This window comes from Lepidochelys kempii, chromosome 10 (assembly GCF_965140285.1).
Source record: "Lepidochelys kempii isolate rLepKem1 chromosome 10, rLepKem1.hap1, whole genome shotgun sequence".
NCBI classification, from domain to species: domain Eukaryota; kingdom Metazoa; phylum Chordata; order Testudines; family Cheloniidae; genus Lepidochelys; species Lepidochelys kempii.
Genome location: NC_136389.1, coordinates 47,591,889 through 47,612,932, shown reverse-complemented (window position 1 = coordinate 47,612,932; position 21,044 = coordinate 47,591,889). Strand labels below are relative to the sequence as shown.

Genomic DNA, 21,044 nt, shown 5'->3' with positions numbered 1-21,044 from the left:
AGCATAGGCTATAATTAAACAGGGCCCAGATCAACCAGAATCTTAGGAAATTTAAATAAAAATCAGGCCCTTCCTATACATCTTGTCTACTTTGTTCAAATCTCATAGAGACTCTTCTGCCCATTTCCCCACTGGTTTTGGATAGGCTCTTGGGCCCTAATTCTGCCAAATAATGGGCACAAATATGGAAATCAGTGGGACTTGTGTCCAACTAACTGATAGCAGAATTGGGCCTTTGTTTTCTCACTCTCCCTGCTGTGTCGAGACCTCTCAGATTGCCAAGCCCAGATTTCAAAGATCTGTCTGGCCATCTGTCCCGTGTTCACTGCCACAGAAGCTGAATGCCGACATTAAGGACTGTGCCCACATATCTATTCAGGGGACACCATCACAGGGCCCAATCACATCAGCCACATTATCAGAGGCTCGTTCACCGGCACATCTACCAATGTGATATATGCCATCATGTGCCAGCAATGCCCCTCTGCCATGTACATTGGTCAAACTGGACAGTCTCTATGTAAAAGAATAAATGGACACAAATCAGATGTCAAGAATTATAACATTCATAAACTAGTCGGAGAACACTTCAATCTCTCTGGTCACGCGATTACAGACATGAAAGTTGCGATATTACAACAGAAAAACTTCAAAACCAGAGTCCAGCGAGAAACTGCTGAATTGGAATTAATTTGCAAATTGGATACAATTAATTTAGGCTTGAATAGAGACTGGGAGTGGCTAAGTCATTATGCAAGGTAACCTATTTCCCCTTGTTTTTTCCTACCCCCTTCCTCATGATTCTATGATTCCCCCCCCCCCTTCCTGTTAAACCCTGGATTTGTGCTGGAAATGGCCCACCTTGATTATCATACACATTGTAAGGAGAGTGATCACTTTAGATAAGCTATTACCAGCAGGAGAGTGGGGTGGGGGGAGAAAACCTTTTGAAGTGATAAACACCTATTTTTTCATGGTCTGTGTGTATAAAAACATCCTCACTGCATTTTCCACTTTTATGCATCCAATGAAGTGAGCTGTAGCTCACGGAAGCTTATGCTCAAATAAATTGGTTAGTCTCTAAGGTGCCACAAGTACTCCTTTTCTTTTTGCGAATACAGACTAACACGGCTGCTACTCTGAAACTTGTCATTAAGGATCTTGTCTTATATCAGGAAAGCTCCTCGCAAGCAGGAAAACATCCTCTAAGTCATTTCTCCTCAATATTTGCTTAATGTTTTAAATGAGTTTTAATTAATTTTATATGCAGGTTTATATGTATGTTTCCAACACTAGAGCCTGGGGATTTCAAATTCTTCACTATATTGGCTGTGTACCAAGGATTCTCTGCATTAGGAAACAGTTTGTTTGTTTTTAAATACTATAACCCAAAACAAACAAAAAAAAATTTAAAAATAGCCTGCAGGCATCTGGCTACATAATAGGATGACCAGATGTCCTGATTTTACAGGGACAGTGCCGGTATTCGGGGCTTTGTCTTATGCACCTGTTATCTGCCCCCCTGTCCTGATTTATCACACTTGCTATCTGGTCACCCTACTGCACAGCGTCTTAAGGGGCTCAGTGTATTATGTTCATCTTAACACTTGAAGCTGCTGCTAATAGTAACAGTTAGCACCTTGATCCTGCAAACTGCTCTATGTAGGGCAGACCCCCTGTGCTTATGCAGAGCAGTGTACAGGGACGGTTCTTTATGTAGCCTTTTCTTGGCTAGATCCTGGCCCATACAGTCCCTCTGCACCAGCCTTATAGCTGCCCAAAGGAGCTAGCTCTACATCAGCCCCTTTACACTGTCCCCAGCATAGGAGGCTTGTTAGATGCAGGGGGCGGGGGGGTCAGAGCATGTTGTGCTCTGACAGTTCCAAACCAACAGCTCCTAGGGGCTTCATTACAGGCTGGTGTAACTTTGAGTAGCCTAGAGACTGCAGCGACTTTCATCCAGAGCCAGACTGGCTCTCAGTCAGTCCCAGGAGCCATGGGGGGAAGGAAAGGTGTCATGAAGCTCTCTCTTCCCTTGCCCCACGCTCAGGTGTACCGAATGTTGCTCTGTGTATTGAGCCCTCTATTTCCAAAGCACATAAACACCAGTCACCGGAGGTACGCATTATCATCAATTTATCATAGATGGGGAAACTGACACCCAGAGACTGGCCCAAAGTTACAGTGATTCAATAGCATGGTTAGGATGAAAACTCAAGAATTTACACGACTTTGTCTCCTAAGGTTACACTGCCTCTCCTCGGGCCATATTCAAAACCCACTGAAGTCAGTGTGAGCCTTTGCAGCCACTCCAGCTTTGGATCTGGCCCATAGTCACTACCACACCAATGTCACAAGCCCATTCACTTGGAAAAGTTATTTTTAAAAAAATTCATCTCAAAGTGTGTATTGACAAATGATTTATTTACATGGGGTCTGAGAGGCTCAGGAGCTTTGTAATGAGATACAGAGCCTGATTCAGCTCCCGAAACTTAGGGTCCAGGTCATCAGGTGGCGTAAATCAGCACACAGGAGAAGCTCAGAGTTCCGAACATCTTGGGAATGGAGGTTGTTCGTAACTCTGAAATGTTGGTAACTCTTGAACGAAACGTTATGGTGGTTCTTTCAAAAGTTTACAGCGGAACATTGACTTAATGCAGCTTTGAAATTTACTACACAGAAGAAAAATGCTGCTTTTAACCATCTTAATTTAAATGAAACAAGCACAGAAGCAGTTTCTTTACTGTGTCAAATCTTTTTTTTTAAACTTTCCCTTTTGTTTTGAAGTAGTTTACATTTAACACAGTGCTGTGCTGTATTAGCTTCTTTTTGTCTCTGCTGCTGTCTGACTGTGTACTTCCGGTTCCAAATGAGGTATGTGGTTGACTGGTCAGCTTGTAACTCTCCTGTTTGTAACTCTGAGGTTGTACTGTATTTCTGTTGAGTTTAATGGAGCTACTCTGAGCCTTACACTCACACCATCCAAAGATCTGTTTTTTAAAAAGCCTAACTCTATCCCTACAAAGATAAGAATAACTATTCTGAATCACATCAGTGATCCTACCGACTCCAATATCCTGTCTCCCATAGTGGCCGATATCCGTTGGGTGGTTTCTTTCTTTTTCCATGAAGGGAGTTAGGCGCCTACATACATTTTGAGAATCTGGGCTGAAACCGATAGCTTTGGAAATTTAAATCCTCTATCTAGAGAACAGTGGCAGTGCAACCTTTCCCCACCAATATGCTTTAACTCTAACCTAGAAGGGCCATACTGGGGGTGAGGATAGCTCATTTTAAATCACTGCTGAACCTTTGAGCTCTGCAGAAACTGCTGACAGAGGCCAATTATTGTTCACAGTAATTTTGTTCTTGTGGCTTGGACACCTGCTTGCTAGAAAGTGAAGGAAAGCTGTCAAGTGGTTTCCCTGAAAGATATAAACCAAGTGGTAATCTTTTCTGTCACAACATGCAAAGTGCCTTCAAAATGGTGACCTATAGGTGAAAAGCATCATCTCTGTTTAGCAATTCCTTCGGCCATCCTGTCTCCTCGTGTATGTTAGCACTATTGCTATATTTGAGGTTACAATTCTACTTCCATTTTAACCCTATTTTCACCCAATCTATTTTCTGAAGAAACAGTTTCAAAATTAATACTATTCATACAAACGTGGGAACCAAATCCTCTTTATTCCTCCAGCAAGTATGTAGTACAGCATCTCTGCAAGGGAATCAGACACCAGGATGATGGGTGCAGTATGCAAACCTGAATAGTTTGATATTATTACCAAAAAAAACCATACAAAAATCATGAAATTAGGAAGATGTGCACTTAACCTCCCTACTCAATCTCATTGTTTCTGTTCTCATTTTGCTTTCTGAAGGATGTCTGTTTAGGCCCTGCCTACAAAGACGTACACATATACAAAGCACATGAGCAGTCCCACCAAGATCTCACAACCTTAAAGTTAAGCATATGCATAAATCTTTACAGAATCAGAGTCTTCAGTTATCAGTGGTTTGAGGTGGAGGCCTTGGCATAATTATGATATATTTTATGCAAGATGGCTCATGTAAGATATCATTGGAAAGGTTATAATTTACTGAATGTTATTATCCAACCTGTATACATGTATCATTTCTCTATCTAAAGTTAGGAATATTGACAATTGTGTATGTATTTGGGAGACACCCACCAGAGAACAGGTCATCAGCTTTGATGGGTCATTAGGAAGAAACAATAAGATTTCCAGGATACTAATCTCTCTCCTTCCTGAAAGGTGTCCTGGGATTTAGCTGTGACACTACTAGGACAGGTTTCAGAGTAGCAGCCCTGTTAATCTGTATCCGCAAAAAGAAAAGGAGTACTTGTGGCAGCTTAGAGACTAACCAATTTATTTGAGCATAAGCTTTCATGAGCTACAGCTCACTTCATCGTATGCATTCAGTGGAAAAAACAGTGGGGAGATTTATATACACAGAGAACATGAAACAATGGGTGTTACCATACACACTGTAACCAGTTTTTGAAAAACCAGTTGAAGAACACTTCAATCTCTTTGGTAATTCGATTACAGACCAAAGTTAAGCATATGCCACTAAAAGTGGCAATTCTTCAACAAAAAGCCTTCAAAAACAGACTCCAAGGAGAAACTGCTGAATTGGAATTAATTTGCAAACTGGATACAATTAACTAAGGCTTGAATAAAGACTGAGAGTGGATGGGTCATTACACAAAGTAACATTACATGTTTATTCCATACCCGCCCCCACCCACTATTCCTCAGTTCTTGTCAACTGCTGGAAATGGCCCACCTTGATTATCACTACAAAAGGTTCCCTCCCTCCCCCTCTCCCTCCCCTGCCCCTTGCTGGTAATAGCTTCACCTTACCTGATCACTCTCCTTACAGTGTGTATGGTAACACCCATTGTTTCATGTTCTCTGTGTATATAAATCTCCCCACTGTATTTTCCACTGAATGCATCCGATGAAGTGAGCTGTAGCTCACGAAAGCTTATGCTCAAATAAATTTGCTAGTCTCTAAGGTGCCACAAGTCCTCCTTTTCTTTTTACTACTAGGTCAGATGGTCCTGTCACCTGGTACTAAACACTATCTTGGACTTCTAGTAATTTTCCACTAAAAGGAAGGGGAAGTCAAGACTGGTGAACAAAAGATCCCCGCCTTATGTAAACTTTATTTAAGGCTGGGGAGGGAAGGCAAACAGGACTTTCCTCCATTGTCTTCCTGCCCAAGAAGAAAGACTGCTGACAATACCTGAAGGGACAAAGGAACTGAACTGTGGGAGAGGCAAGGGCTGAGTCCAGACTGTTGTGAGTGGCTTTGGCTACACTTGCACGTTATACCGCAATAAAGCCTCCCAGAGCACTCTGACTCCCTGGCTGGAGTGCTCCTGGTACTCCACCTCCCTGAGAGGATTAACTGCTGTTGCGCATTGGCTGAGAGGCTCCATCTCCAGTGTAAACGGGGAGTAACGTTATTACACCCTGATTGACCTCCAGAAACTCCCCATAATTCTTTTAACTGAAGCATCCTCTCTTGTTTTGTTGTGAACTCCGGATGGGGAAGTATGTTTCAAAGCTCCATTGGGGGAGCTGCTTATCAAAAAAGCAAACACAGCTACTGTTTGCTTTGAATGAATGAGAGGCAGGCAGGGGGGCTCCGTTTGGAGTGCCCACAGCTAATCTTTGCTTGAAGAGGGGGGTCGGGGGTTGGGGTCCGTTTTGGCAAGCAGCTGCTTATCTTGTCTATGAGAAAAAAAAGAAACAGCTGCCATTTGCTTTCAGTAAGTGAGAGAGAGGCAGAGGGGGGTCTGTACTTACAAGACAGCATGCTGACACACTCTCAGCACCCCAAAAAAACCCTCTCTCCCCCCCATTTGAAAAGCACGTTGCAGCCACTTGAATGCTGGGATAGCTGCCCATAATGCACCGCTCCCAATGCAGCTGCAAATGCTGCCACGACAGTACGCTGGCAGCTGTCAGTGTGGACAGACTGCAGCACTTTCCCTACTCAGCTGTAGGAAGGCGGGTTTAACTCACAGCGCTGTACATCTGTAAGTGTAGCCAAAGCTTCACTAGCACTGTCAAAGTGCTGTGGATGTGTAGTCATGGCACCAACGCGCTGTAATAAAACACCTCCATAAGGGGAGTAGCTCCCAGTGCTGGGAACACGGCTCCCACCGCGGGTGCACTATGTACACTGCCACCTTACAGCGTTGAAACTGACAGCACGCAGGGTGGGTGTTTTTCACACAGAGAAAGTTGCAGCACTGTAAAGTGGCAGCGTAGACAAGGCCTAAGACAGGAATCATAGAATATCAGGGTTGGAAGGGACCTCAGGAGGTCATCTAGTCCAACCCCCTGCTCAAAGCAGGACCAATCCCCAATTTTTGCCCCAGTTCCCTAAATGGCCCCCTCAAGGATTGAACTCACAACCCTGGGTTTAGCAGGCCAATGCTCAAACCATTGAGCTATCCCTCCCCCCAAAGTCCTCCCCCCAGGAGTCTACTCTGTAAAGAGAAATAAAACTCTAAGCTACAGAAACTTTAGAACTTGCCTAAAGCAACATTTAGGGTGAGGAAATTACTTCTTGAAACCAGTCTCTTTAAGATCTTAAGCTCAGTATGTGTTTTCTTTTATTTGCTTGGTAATCTGCTTTGTTCTGTTTGCTATCCCTTAAAATCAACCTTTTATAGTTAATAAACTTGTTTGTGTTTATTATTAAACACAGTTTGTGCAATTTATAAGGGGGGGAGCAAGAAGTTGTGTATCTCTCTATACACATTGAGGGAGAGGGCAAATTTTTATGAGCTTGTGCTGTGCAGATCTTTCTATACAGCACAAGATATTATTTTGGGTGCACTCTCCAGAAGGGCGCTGCACTTGAGTGCTGGGTGATTTCCTAGCCGAGTCCTCTCACAGAGAGCTGTTTGCAGACTCTCTGTATTTCTACAGCTGTGCGGCCCTACCTGTATGTGTGTGTGTGCGCTGCCAAAGGCCGGAGAGCCTAATTCAGCAAGACAGGGAGGGGGAGCCTAGGCTAGTAGAGCAGGCAGGTTCAGTTAAATCCCAATACATCCCGCGGCACCCCCGGGAAAGGGGGGGTCCAACCCATCACACCCACCTCCCACTGAACTCATTGGGAGTTAGGAGCCTAAATACCTCTGTGGCGTTAGATACCACCCGCTAGCCCCCACGTGCCAGGAACAGGCTTTCTCCTAGGGAGGACGCACCCCAAGGGAGAAGCCCAGTCCCCCCCTTTTCTTGGCTTGGGGGAGCAGCGCCCCCCGCCTGTCCTGGGGGAGCAACTTCAAGCCCCCCTCCTGTTCCGATCTGCCCCCGCTCTGAGGCAGGATGGGGGGGCAAGGGGAGGGCGGGAGCCTGTCCTACTCACCCCCCCGGCCCTCTGCGATCCGCAGCGATCGCTCCCCGCCGGCCTCCCCTCAAAATGGCCGCCCGCGCCCCTCCTCCCCTCCGCTCTGCAGGGCCCCGCCCCCTTGCGGCTCCCCGCCGTCACGTGGCGGGGGCGGTTTGTCCGCCCGGCGACGCCGTAGCCGCTGCCCCGCCCCTTGCCCTCGGTCCAGGCGCGTGGTGGTGGCCTCTGAGCGCGGCCGGCGAGAGGAAGCCTCGCGCCCCGGTTGTCCCGTCCCGCTCCGCTATGTTGGGAGCCGCCCTGCTCCTTCGCCGCTGCACCGCTGCCGGCCTCCGTGGCCTGGCCCGGGGGGCCCGACAGCCGCCCGGCGCCGCCGCCGGTGAGTGAATGAGCGAGCGAGCGAGCGGGCGGCGCCTTCTTCCCTCTTCTCCTCTCGGCGCTGGCCCCGGGCCGCTGGAGCCCGGCCACACGGGTGCCCCCTGCCCGGTCCTGCCCCGGCCCCCTCAGCTCCGCAGTCCCGCGCCGCGGGGGAGCGCGGGGGCGCCCAGTTCCGGGAGCGCCCAGCGGCGGGCCCCGGGACGGGGGGGCGGCGGCGGCCCGGCGGCGCCGTGTCCTTGTGGTGACCTGCGGTGTCACTCGAGGACTGGCTGCACCTGTGGCCTAGTGCGCGCCGCTCGGGCCCTGCCCAGCGCCTGTGGCAGCCCGGTCCCCCCCGCGGCTCGGCCCCCGCGCCGCCCCGTGGCATGAGTGGGGAGGGGGGCCCGGGCTAATTCACCGCCCTGCCCTGTCAAGGTTATCGCTTAAAGGTCGAGCCTCCGGTGCCTGTGCCGGGGTCCCCCGCGTGCCGGAGCGGGAGCCGCGCCCGCCAAGGAGCGCTGGGGATGGCTGCATCCGTGGCCGCCACGGGAAGGTGACATTGAGCTGGCTGAAGGGGAGAGGGAGGTGAAGCCTGCACGGGCACCTGTGCTGGCTTCCCTGTAAGGGAGAGGAGGTAGTGTGGGCCTGATTCTGGCTCCCCAATCATCCCGATGGGGAGCGGGTCTCTCTTTCGGGAGGGGCAGCAAAGGGGGTCCAGCCCAGCCGGCCTATTTCGCAATGCCGCTACCTCTGTCTCTATTGCCAGTTTCGCTTCCTCTTTCATGCTTCAGAGTAGCAGCCGTGTTAGTCTGTATCCGCAAAAAGAAAAGGAGGACTTGTGGCACCTTAGAGACTAACCAATTTATTAGAGTATGAGCTTTCGTGTAGCTCACGAAAGCTCATACTCTAATAAATTGGTTAGTCTCTAAGGTGCCACAAGTCCTCCTTTTCTTTTTGCTTTGAAGATAGTTGGCACCACTTGCAGCCACTGTATGGGCCTTTCTATAACAAAGCTAACCTGTCTGTGGCATGCAAATCTTGCTTTGTGTAAACCAGCCTAGTTTGTTCTCCCAGTTTTATGAAAAATATATATTTTGGTTAATCTCACATGCCTTGCAACCAAAGGGAAAACAAATCTTGAGTACAAGAACAAGTGTTAAGGTTTACTAATCCTCAGATTAGTAGCCCAGTGACATGTCTGTACAGCAGTGGTTCTCAACCAGGGGTACACAGAGATCTTGCAGGGGGTACATCAATACGTCTAGATATTTGCCTAGTCTTACAACAGGCTACGTAAAATGCACTAGCAAAGTAGTTCCAAACTAAAATTTCATACAGTGACTTGTTTATATGGCTGTATATACTATACACTGAAATGTAAAGTATAATATTTATATTTCAATTGATTTATAATATGGGAAGAATGAGAAAGGAAGCAATTTTTCAGTAATAGTATGCTGTGGCACTTTATTTTTATGTCTGATTTTGTAAGTAAATTGTTTAAGTCAGGCGAAACTTGAGGGTATACAGGACAAATCAGACTCCTGAAAGGGGTACAGCAATCTGGAAAGGTTGAGAGCCATGCTGTACAGGATACTGTGAGATCTGCTAAAGAGCATATTGTGCTCTTGTCTGAAATGACTAGGGCTATTGGTTGCAAAAATGTACCACTTGCAAATTCAAATCTGTGTCTACAGTAAACTTACAATCTATCCCAGGAATGACTCCTGATTTATCTTTGCTTTTTCAAAAAGAAAATGAAAGTGGACTGAGGAAGTTGATATTGCTGCATCCCTGTTTCTAGGAAACCACTTGAACACTTCAGAATATAAACAGCCAGACTACCCTTAAATCATAAGTTTGAAAAGAATACTTATGTAAAATTTGTTGCTGTATCTTCCTCCTTTTCTTCCTGGTCTTCAATTCTGTATCTTGATGTGCACTCTGCTCATCAAGGTTAAGCTTTCTCTGATTGCTTTCAAACACCTATGTTTAAATCTCTGACCTAGGCCTGGTCTGCACTAGAAAATTAGGTTGGCATAACTATGTAGGTCAGGGGTGTGAAAAATCCACACCCCTCCAAGTGATTTGGTTAAAACAACCTAAGTCACTGTGTAGAAAGCACTAGGTCAATGACAGGTTTCAGAGTAGCAGCCGTGTTAGTCTGTATCCACAAAAAGAATGACATAATTCTTCCATCTATCTAGCTGCTGCCTCTTGAGGAGGTGGATTACCTATGCAGACAGGAGAATCCCTCCCATTGGGGTAGGTAGTGTCTATGCAAGCATTGCTGAGACGCAGCTGTGCCACTGTAACATCTTGAGTGCAAACAAGCCCCTCGTCTCCCTTCTCCTACACCTCTTCTGGTTCCTCGTCTTTGGTATTCCATCAGTGCTAACCTTCTTACACCCTTTCACAAAAGTCTGTGTGCTGCCCTCTCTGCTACCCTATATGCTTGAAATGTCTTTTCATGCTTCCAATTCTCCATCCTTACCTCATTCAAATCACTCCTAAGACCCACTTTTGCAGAATCACCTCCACAAAAATGTTTCATGCTTTTAAAAAAATTATGCCCCCAAGATGCATTTGTCTAAACTGAGTAACTGTATAAGAATATCTGTAAACTTGTATTTTCTTCCTCCTACTTCCTGGTGCGTGCTTCATTCCTGTATAATTTTGTCAAGTGCATCGCTAGATTGTAAGTTCTCTGGCACAGAGACCTGTCTCTTGTTTTTTGTGAAATGCCTAGCTAGCACACTTGAGTATGGTGTACAATGTCCTGTCTTGGATATTTGGGCTGTCTCCATAATCATACAGTTTTGGGCCTCCTGAAGGTGGGAGGTGTCCTGATTTTCTTCTTGTGACTGTGGATTCCTTTCAAGACTGCCTTTTTAGCCTTCAGAGCCTTGGATTTTGCCTCTTAGCAGGGACAGCCTCCTTCTTTGCCTGTCTTCTGTCTCTGGGCATGTCTTTACTCAAACTTAACTTTTTTAAAATCGCTTTAAATGGTCTTTTTTAAAAAAAAAAAACCTCCACTTCCTCTCCCCTTCCCCCAGCACTCTTCTGACCTTGTCTTTTTTCTACCAATCTATTTTACTTTTGCTTTTGTTGTGTCCCTGTCATCCTCTGGAGGCAGCTGAGTGCAAGTCTGGTTTGACCACCAAATAGAGATGGAGTATGTTGGATAATAGGGGTAACAGTGAATTTGAGGTTGTCTCCTTCTAAATGTGGGTATGTTGACACATCTTCATCACAGTATTATTTTAGTATGTATATCACATTCCAGCTTGATCTAAATATTTTATAAATGTCTGTCAACATTTTGGAATATCTCCTATAAAAGGCAGGTGGTAAGTATTCTCCACTTTTACCTATGACTGGACAAGGTGTTTGGAAGCTGTAACTTGCCCAAGGTCTTGAAGCAAGTCAGCAGTAGAGTTAGGAATATATCCTGGAAGCTTTGAGTTCTAGCTCCTGGCTCTTAATATTTAAGTGCGCAAGTATCTATTTCTAAAAGATGGCCCATAACATATATTTTGTAAACATGCAGTTTTAAAAACTAAAACCAATGGACATATTTTTATGGCACTTCTTAAAAAAACTTTGTTTAATCTTCAGTAATTGCAACTCAAAACACAGGCAGTAAGAATCTGAAAGTGAAAATGACTTAACTGACTTCTATATAGGTTGTAATATTAGAGCAACTTCCAGTAATGCATTAAGCAATATGGCTGTTTGTTGTATTTGTTCTGCCATCTTTTCCCTTGGAGAATTGTGTGCAGTAGACTGTTGTATGCTGGAATTTTTTATAATACATATGTTGCTATATATGTCAGAAAAATCAAAGTCAAAGAAATGCGCCTTTTGCTTATAGTGGAAGGTGGTGAAGATTATGATGGTGTCCCTAGGCTCTGTTTGCCAGAAGCTGGGAATGGGCAACAGGGCATGGATCACTTGATAATTTCATGTTCTGTTCATTCCCTCTGGGGCACCTGGCATTGGCCACTGTCGGAAGACAGGATACCGGGCTAGATGGACCTTTGGTCTGACCCAGTATGATGGTCCTTAGTTCCTCTGAGAGCTCATTCCACAGTCTTGGGTTGATGCCTGAGAAAACTCTCCAATACTTCCATTTTCCAACTTGAGATTTTGGGGGAGGGGAGAGGAAAAGCAAATTGTTTTTTTAAAATTTACACTTTTAATCTTAAATTTAGTATGCCCACATATAAGGAACATTGTTTGAAATATGATCAAGTTGACAGCATCCTTTTAACATAAGTAGCCATCATTATAGAGGTATACTACATTTAAAGCATAAAAAATCAAGAATATGCCAAGTGAGGGTCTGATCTAGGTAAACCAGTTGCCTGATTATTGCAAAGTGGTTCAGAATACCCTTCATTTCTCTTTTCTCCCAGATCCCTGGAATACTTGGATGCCTGGAAGGTGAAGGGTTGTCAGTAATTCCAGTCAAATTTAATGAGTTTCATTTGACTTCCAATTAGCTACAATGCAGCAGTATACCTGAGGGAGTTCATTGTCCATCCTACTAGGAAGGCATTATAATAATGTGGAGAGTTGTATCTTTTTAAGAGAACTCTATTTGATTTCTAAATCAGTAATTCGTAATCTCCATTTTGAATGATGCAATAATCTGTTACATTTTGGGGAGCATTGACCACCTTGTGAAAGCTTTGTTCAAATGATGTACTGAATCAATATCTGGCAAGAATGTGTTGCACTCAGGTCATTCTGTTAAACATAACTTTAGTCTGACTCAGCGTATATATGTATTGGAGAGAATGATGTTTAGGAGAACATTCTTTTGTATTTCGCAATTTTTTTGTAATTAGGATACACTGTCTTAAGTCGTGTGTTTTTAGGAAAATTGTTTGCTTCATGCTTAATGGTAAATTAAATTTCCTAGTGTCACTTCAAGCTAGGGGAAAAAAAGGCTAGTCAGCATGAATAAACCAAAGTCTAGCATAGTAGTCCTTAACATGCATTAAACATTTATGAAGTGCTGTAAATGCAGATAGCACTTTACAAAACATAGAATAAGACATGCCCTCTCCCCAGAGATCTTAATAAAACTTTGGTCAATATGAACAAAATGTGTTGCATCTAAGTTAGAAAGGAACAAGTCTTAACTTCTTTCCCCTTTCTCCTAGACTCTTGTCTTCAGGGTTGGCAATTAGTGCTATGCTCCTGAGTGCAATTACTCTTTCAACAGTGCCAATCATAGAGTGAAATTGATGGGTCTTAGTCATTATCTTCTGTGGGTGGAGCAGCTGGGGAAGCACTTACTCTTGAGAGTATTCAGAGCAGCAGCAGTGTTAGTCTGTATTCGCAAAAAGAAAAGGAGTACTTGTTGCACCTTAGAGACTAACCAATTTATCTGAGCATAAGCTTTCGTGAGCTACAGCTCACTTCATCGGATGCATTCGGATGAAGTGAGCTGTAGCTCACGAAAGCTTATGCTCAAATAAATTGGTTAGTCTCTAAGGTGCCACAAGTACTCCTTGTCTTCTTGAGAGTATGGATCTAACTGAGGTTTTGCACAGCAGCTAATCCCATAGCTGTTAGTTGCTGTTGGCAAAGGCTACTTGTTCTCCCTTGCTTAGTGTTCGGAAAGCCTCTTGTGATAAAGAACAGTATTAGGAGAGGAAACTAGATTACAACCATATTAATTGAATTCATCTTAGAATCCAGCCCACTTTTATTTTATTACATTTAAATAACAGTTTTTAAGAAACTGTCAGATACTCAAGTTTCAGTGTAAACTTAGTGCTGGATGACAACCCCAAAGACTGAAGTTCTGTGCCGACTCACTGCATAGCTGTAGTAATGATAATGTAAGTTTCCCCTGCAAGGCTTCACTATTCTGTTCTCGGGGTAAGAGTAGTTCTGCCTCGATGATGCCCTTGGAGACAGCAAAGGTGTGTTTTTGGGGACTGGATATTTGTACACAAAGGCACTTTACACAGGCCACTGAACAGCCATTAATTGAAAGTTAGCTTTCATCCACTATTGAACCTGGTTACCCAGACTTGTGTGTATCGTGCTACTCCTTCCTCTGAGTCATCCAACAGTTCTATGAACTCAGTGTTTCTTACTGTTAGAAATAGGATTTAGAAACTAGGAAACATTTCCCCCCCTTAGATTACAAAACCAACTATTTAACAATTGTAGAGCTTACATGGGGAAATCATTCCAGAATAAAGTAGGGTGTAAACATGAAGCACAATAGCTATTCTGCAATAACTGCCTGGGTGGATGCTCTTATTCTGAAGTAAGTGCCTACATAGGGAGCTAGTGTGGAATAGCTATTCTGGTCAATTTCCACATGTAGACAAGCCCTTAAGAGGCAGGAACAGTTGAATTCACTTTCTCCTCTCCCACCATTTCATTTGGAGCAAAAATTGACATAGTGTTAGCTTGCAAATATCCTTGTGAAGTTGTCATAAATGATGACAGTGTTGCCAGCTAGATACTGTAAATAGAGCTTCCTTAACTCTGACTTTCATTTTTGACTGGTTTGCTCTGCAGCAAAGGAGCAAAAGTACTGCAGTGGTCTGTCTTTTTCTATTTGGGGACCTGGAAGCCTTTTTTAAAATGAGTTGTTCAACAGATTCTAACAGTTTCAAGGTGATCACTTTTATTAAGTATAAACTAGTGCTTTTTTGAGAGCTGGTATAACTACATTTTTGAATCCAGTTTGTAAACATTTTGTAGATTTTTCTCTTTCAAAGAAAGAGCAAACACTTGCTTGAAAGGCCTTTACTTGGACCATCTTACCGTAGAGCACATCACTGGGACTTTAAATGTACTGAATTAGTTTATGTACTTGCTGCATCCTGACTAAGGTTATGTCTACACAGTGAAGAAAAACGCACGGCTGGCCCATGCCAGTTGACTCAGGCTGCGGGGCTGTTCCATTGCTGTGTAGACTGGAGATCGAGCTCTGGGATCCTCCCACCCAGCATAATCTTAGAGCCCAAGCCCGGAAGTCTACACAGCCCTGCGAGCTCAAGTCAGCTTGCATGGGCCAGCTGTGGGTGTCTAGTTGCTGTGTAGACATAATGACTTCATAGCTGCAGTCTCTTGGACCTAAGTTTTTGAATTAAGTTTCCTCTGTTTTCACTTCAATCCTTTCCTATTCCTTCGTCACACAGCTGTGTTGCCTGCTCGTTGCTACTCTCATGGGACACAAGAGTCAGATGAAGAATTTGATGCTCGCTGGGTGACGTACTTCAACAAACCAGATATTGATGCCTGGGAGCTGAGGAAAGGTATGTTAAAAGGGCAGGAAGGAATGTCTGATATTGAAATACTTGTGGCTATGGTAATATGGGGAAACCTAAACTGCTTTGAAATATTATGACCACTGAACGTTACTACTATGTCAGAAAGTAAAAGCTTATGCTATAGCAGGGCAGATGTGCTGTGCTGTAGGGGGGAGCTCAGAAATTGTCCTAAAATTCACTTCCATAATACTGAACAGTACGGTCTGTGTATGTTTTCTAAACTACCTTGAATGACACAAACTACTACACTTACTGTAATATTAGACATTTGTGAAGGAGTTAAAAGAACCCAGGAAACTCCAACGTAGTCATCTTAACTTACTTAGTGCTAACCAAGGGCATAGGTGATGGGGTCTTGCCTTTTCTAGGTGGTAGACACCTGAGATTAGGGAGTGGGGTTACTTGTGTAGTCCAAGTGCAATCAGTGTGACTTGCTGCTTCATTGTGATTGCTTTGTATCAGCACTCTTAAGATGGTCAGTGATGTAGTACAGTGGCTTTCAAACTTTTTTTCTGGTTAACCAGTTGAAGAAAATTGATGCCTGCGACCCAGTGGGGCTGGGGATGAGGGGTTTGGGGTGTGGGAGGGGCTCAGGGCTGGGGTGCGGGGGTGAGGGCTATGGGGTGGCGCCGGGAATGAGGGGGTAGGGGATCTGGGCTGGGGGTTTGGGATGCAGGAAGGGGTTGGGGCATGGACTTACCTCTGGCAGCTCCCAGTGCAGGAGCTGGTTAGGGCTCTAGGCTGGGGGTGCAGGCTCTGGGCTGGGGCCAGGGATGAGGGGCTTGGGGTTCAGGAATGGGTTGTGGCACAGACTTACTTCTAGCAGCTCCTGGTCAGTGGCGCAGCTAGGGTGCAGAGGCAGGCTTATAGCATGTACAAAGTGAGTCTAATAAACATTATGCTAGTGCAGAAAGGCTTTACTTTCTTGCATCTTCATGGCAAACTCTTGAGATGACGGAGGAGGATTACTGTGTAGCCCAAGTGAAATATCTGCTTAGATTTCAACACATTAACTACAGTCTTACACTGGGATTTTAAAGAATCTGATTAAATTTGAGATTTTTTTTTTCAGTAGCTGATAATTAAGTCACTTGAGTAAAAATTGATTTTTTGGGAAAAGTAATTGAGTTCAGCTGTTGCTTAACGAATGTGAGTAACTACACAAATGGAATAACCTTTGGAGGTTGACTATATAGCTTAAGAGTGGCCATTACTTACTGGAAACCTGTATAATAGCTCTTCTAGTTGACCTGAGCCTTTGGTCTGAGCCCTGAAGTTTTTTTTATAATGTCAACTGTTGTGGAACCTAAAACTAAGCTCATAAACTTGTGCTTCTAAACCTGCAGAGAGTTGAATGCAAGAGCGAAAGATAAGGAATCGCGCTCTTTGTTTAGAAGTTTAAAATGGAAAGAAGTGGAACAGAGACATGGACAAAATTTTTTTCCTTCAATGCATTTGTATGAGTGTGCTTGGTTAAATGTGATGGTTCTGTAACTGACAGCAGAATGGCATGTCAAGGTATGTAGTCTGACTTTTTAGGAGCATGGATGAAACTGGGGCTCAGTGGCTTAATGAAACCTATCTTTTCTGTTAAAGCTTTTGTAGATAATGAGATCACATGACTAGCATCAAACTACAATGGCAAGGAGACCCCCCCCCCCGCTGAACTTTGAAAAACTCTCTCACAACAGGTTCTAACCCTCCTTTTACCACTTACATAATGAGAGTTTCTCAGGCTGTCTTTCTTATCTTCTCATTCTGACAGGCATGAACACTCTGGTGGGCTACGATCTGGTGCCAGAACCAAAAATCATCGATGCTGCTTTGAGAGCATGCAGACGGTTAAATGACTTTGCTACTGCGGTCCGCATCCTAGAAGTTGTAAAGGTCAGTATAGTGGTGACTTGGGGTATGCTGGAAATGCTGCTGCTTGTGCCTTCATGCTGCTGAAAGGGTTTTAAAATAGAGATGAGTCTCCTAGCTTCTCATGTTGCATTTTCACCCACTTAAGCAGGGGAAACCCCCAGTTTTCTGATGGTACTGGAACTAGTAATTAGACTAAGGTCGCATGGTCAAAATCAGTTTTAAATTGTTGCTGTTTAAATACCAACAGAAAATCCCTCCTGTACAGGATCACAAGTGTAAATGCACTGGATACTGCTGTACTTCTTCCTTCCCCCCTCTTGACCCTCCTCTTTAGAGGAGAACAGAATAAAGAGGTGAGCCTTTGCAACCCACACTGGAAAGTATGAGAAAAGGAACATGTCCCCTCTTCTTCACCAGGCAAACTTGTAGGAGAATTGTGTGCTAATGGGGCCTGACTTTCAGAAGTGTTTATGCTGGACATATCTTGTAAGGGAGACCAAATTGAGACCTTGCCTATCACCAAATCATCCGAGACATACACATGAATATAAAGAGCACAGCTGTGAAAGTCAAACAGCTCTGTACAACTGTAGCATTTTTTCAGGGAATTTAACAAAGATGACCACATGCTAAACTTATCGTCTCTCTTTTCTCTGTGCCATGTCTTTTTTGCTCTCCTCCTCTTCCCTCTATGCCAGGATGACCGGCCACTGAGATGATTCTTTAAAATATTTCCTTTGGGGAAATGTAAGGAATCAGATTGGTTTATAACCCCCCTCCCAAACTACTTCTCCCCTAAAACCCTGTTTGAAAGACTTTTGTGGAGGTGACTTCTCGTTAACCCCTGAACAGACATGAAACTAAAATTTTATGTTTTATAAACTGACCCTTTCTTTGGACTTGTTTAGATATTAGTATATCTCTTACTCTTTTTTGCCAAAACAATCAACAGGCATCCCTCAAACCAGTCTGTAGAGCATGTAGAGGTGTGTGGAGAGCCAGCTGTTCACCTAGTGCTGTTTTTCCTTGTTTTCAGTTTGAATATTTCATTACAGATAGACTGGGAGGGGGTTTGCTGAAGCACTCGGCTTTGGCCTAACTCTGCTTCCATTGAAGTTAGTGGAAGTTCTGTGCTGTTCAAAATCCCAGCCCACCCATTTATTTTTCATGTAAGCAACTGCTGTGGTTTGTTAGGCAATGAGGTAGCCTGCATGATAGTGAATGGGGGAGGGTAGTCCACATAACTGTGGTTGGGTTGGAAGAAGTCCACATTATGAACACTCAAAAAACTCTACAGTAAATGAATGAATTTAGCTACTACCTCTTCGTACTATACTCCAGCCAGATAAGTACAGACTGTGGTTAGCAGATTTCAGTGTAGATATTCTGTGGAAGGCTCAGCTGATTTACTGTTCTTAAGCAGTGGTATAATGTTACCTTTCCATCTAATTGGGGACAAACTATTTTATCATTAGCAATAAGTGGATCAAACTGTAGATCCTGTTGTGAGTACATGATTCTCAGACACAGACATAGTCTGGCGTACAGTGCAACATTGATTTTTTTTTTTTGGCCATCTCTTTGCTTTTGAATTAATTTTTCTCCTCTTCTGATTAGGACAAGGCAGGCCCTCACAAGGAAATCTATCCTTATGTTATCCAGGAACTTAGACCAACTTTGAATGAATTGGGAATCTCCACTCCAGAGGAACTGGGCCTAGACAAAGCATAAACATAATTGGTAAGGGGGACTACGCAGCCTAAAACTCCTTTTAAGGGTATATAGTAGACTTCCTTGGATATAAGGAACTCCTAAAGAGAAGGGAGGTGGAATGCATGTTTCATGGGTAAGACTTTTGGGACTTGCATTACCTGGCAATGTGAAACAATTCAGTAGTGTCTACAGTAAGGCTATGCTCAGTGAAGAGTTCAAAGTTCTCTTTTTAGTTATATATGCAGAATGAGGGTGTCTCGAGTCCAATTCCTAATTGTAATGTGTTCTGTGAAAAGAAACCAAAGGGGCTGTGGGTGAGAGACTGGTGTTGCAGACTAATCTGAGCATGGTTTAGTAAGTGGAGAGAGGCTTTTGGAACAGAAATCATTGTAACGTTCAGTTACTGAAATATTTGCCCCAGAGTCTCTAATGCATCCTAAAAATGAAAGGAGGTTAAAATTGAGGCAGATGTCTTTTTAAAGCCAAGGAGCCTAGACTCCATTCCTAAATGGAAAACTTTAGATGGTGCCTCTAATAAAAGTAAGAGGGCCTATCAAATGCATTTGTCCAAATACAGCAAGAAGACAGAAGATATATGGAGAGAAACATTTTCACGTGTTGACAGTTTTGATCACCTAGCTGTAGTACTACTAAAAACTAACAATGTGTTTCTGCTGCTTGAGGGGGGTCAGGGGAAGAGGCAATATTCAGTGTTCTAGATGTTTGCTTGATTGTCACAATTACTAGTCTTTAAAGAATCCTCATTTATTTTCAGTGTTGCAGCTTTGAGTCTGTTGCCTTGATTATAAGCTGTTACCATACTTGCTCAGAAGTATATCTGACTTTTGCTATCCCAGCAGTCTTTCCAAGAAGCTCTTTCCTTCCATATGGAAGGATCATCCCATATGAAACTATGCTAATCTTTACTTTAATGTCTCAGTTTATCCAACCCTTTTAAACAGAAGATAGAACAGGACACTAGTGGTTCCCTATGTTGGGAAGTGGTCGCATTGCTGGCAACATCTGTCCACAATAGTGAAGCTGCTAATGTAGAAGGGATAAATCTTCTGCACCTTTCACAAAGTGTGATCTGGCTCCACACAGTGCTGAAGGGGACAGTGCTATTTTCAGCTGTTTAAAAAGCACAGCACTGGCACAGGGGACCCCTTGCTTACAACATAGTCAACAGGTCAGTTTCATAGTGTAGCTAGGGTTAGGTGCTCTGTGGGCAAAACTCCTGTTGGCTTCAGTAGTTTCAAGTGCAGGATCAAGTCCTACTTATTAAGGCTTAAAATCCTTGGTGGGAGGTAGGGCAGGGGAAAGTATTTTCAGTGCTGTAAAGATGATGGATCTGTTTTTATGGTTAAACTTCAAAGCTGGTATCTTCCTCAGATTCAAATATGACATGAATGGGAATCTAAATCCTGTTTTAAAGTAGTAAGTTGACCATTGTCTAACATTAGCTAATGCTTATGTTGCTATATCACTGGCTGACAGCTTATACCAAAAGGCCCTCAGCTGGCCAGTGGGTATCTAACACAATAGCAAGTAAGCTGCAGGCACTGAATGTAAATGTTGATTATTATGTAGACAAGAGTGAAGCATAACAGGACTTTCAGTGATGATGCAACTAATGCATGTCAATTTGTTTATTAGAAATGGACTTCACTCTCGGAAAATAGTGGGTAATACAGAAGAGTTCTTAAGATTAGATATATGTAACCTTAAAGCAGCTCAGACTTTGCATTTTCACCCATTTTAACAACTTCAACAAATTGGCTTGTTTAAAGGGGTAAAAACTGAGTTTCTAACTTTTTTTTTTAATGCCCTGGGTGGAGTGGTAATACTGGGTCACTGGTGCTGGTACTGCTCTTCTGAAGAATTTGACTGTTAAACCTGGCAATGTGTTGATTGAGTGATGGGAAGAACACCATATGGTCTGAAACTACCTGAGACCACCTAAAATGGTGTGGAAGTATTGGCTTGCTTAAAGTAATTTTTTTAAATTAATCCCTTATCTGTTCTCTTCCAGATGGGCTGCACGTGCATTTTATTAATGCTCCCTGATTGTACACAGTCGCCTGGAGACACAAATGTTAAATATTACCTTATTTGAAATAACTTCCTTCTTTATTGAGTCCCAGTGTATGTAATGTGAAGTTGGACCTAATAAAGGAGAAATGGGTTTGAACTGAGCTTGGTCCTTGTTACCTCTGTGGTGATATTGGAGAGAAAAAACAAAAAATGAAATTTCCCAAGAGCAAAGTAAGTAGCAAAAATACACTTTGGATAGAGCCAACTTGCTATTAACTGTATAACCCACTCTGAATTCATCCAGCAACAATGCTGGTTTCCAAGGCCAGCTGCAGAGTTCCTAGATGGGATGTTATATTCACATCATGTGAAGTT

At 43.7% G+C, this 21,044-nt stretch overlaps 1 protein-coding gene across 1 annotated transcript; it reads left to right on the top strand.

Annotated features, from left to right (window-relative positions):
- The first annotated feature begins 7,571 nt into the window (after positions 1-7,571).
- On the top strand, positions 7,572-20,826 carry COX5A (cytochrome c oxidase subunit 5A). Its single transcript, XM_073363309.1, has 5 exons — positions 7,572-7,771; positions 14,925-15,041; positions 16,822-16,943; positions 18,540-18,662; positions 20,668-20,826. Exons 1-4 carry the CDS (start codon positions 7,678-7,680, stop codon positions 18,651-18,653), a joined length of 447 nt encoding a protein of 148 aa, XP_073219410.1. The 5' UTR covers positions 7,572-7,677; the 3' UTR covers positions 18,654-18,662; positions 20,668-20,826.
- The last annotated feature ends 218 nt before the right edge of the window (positions 20,827-21,044 follow it).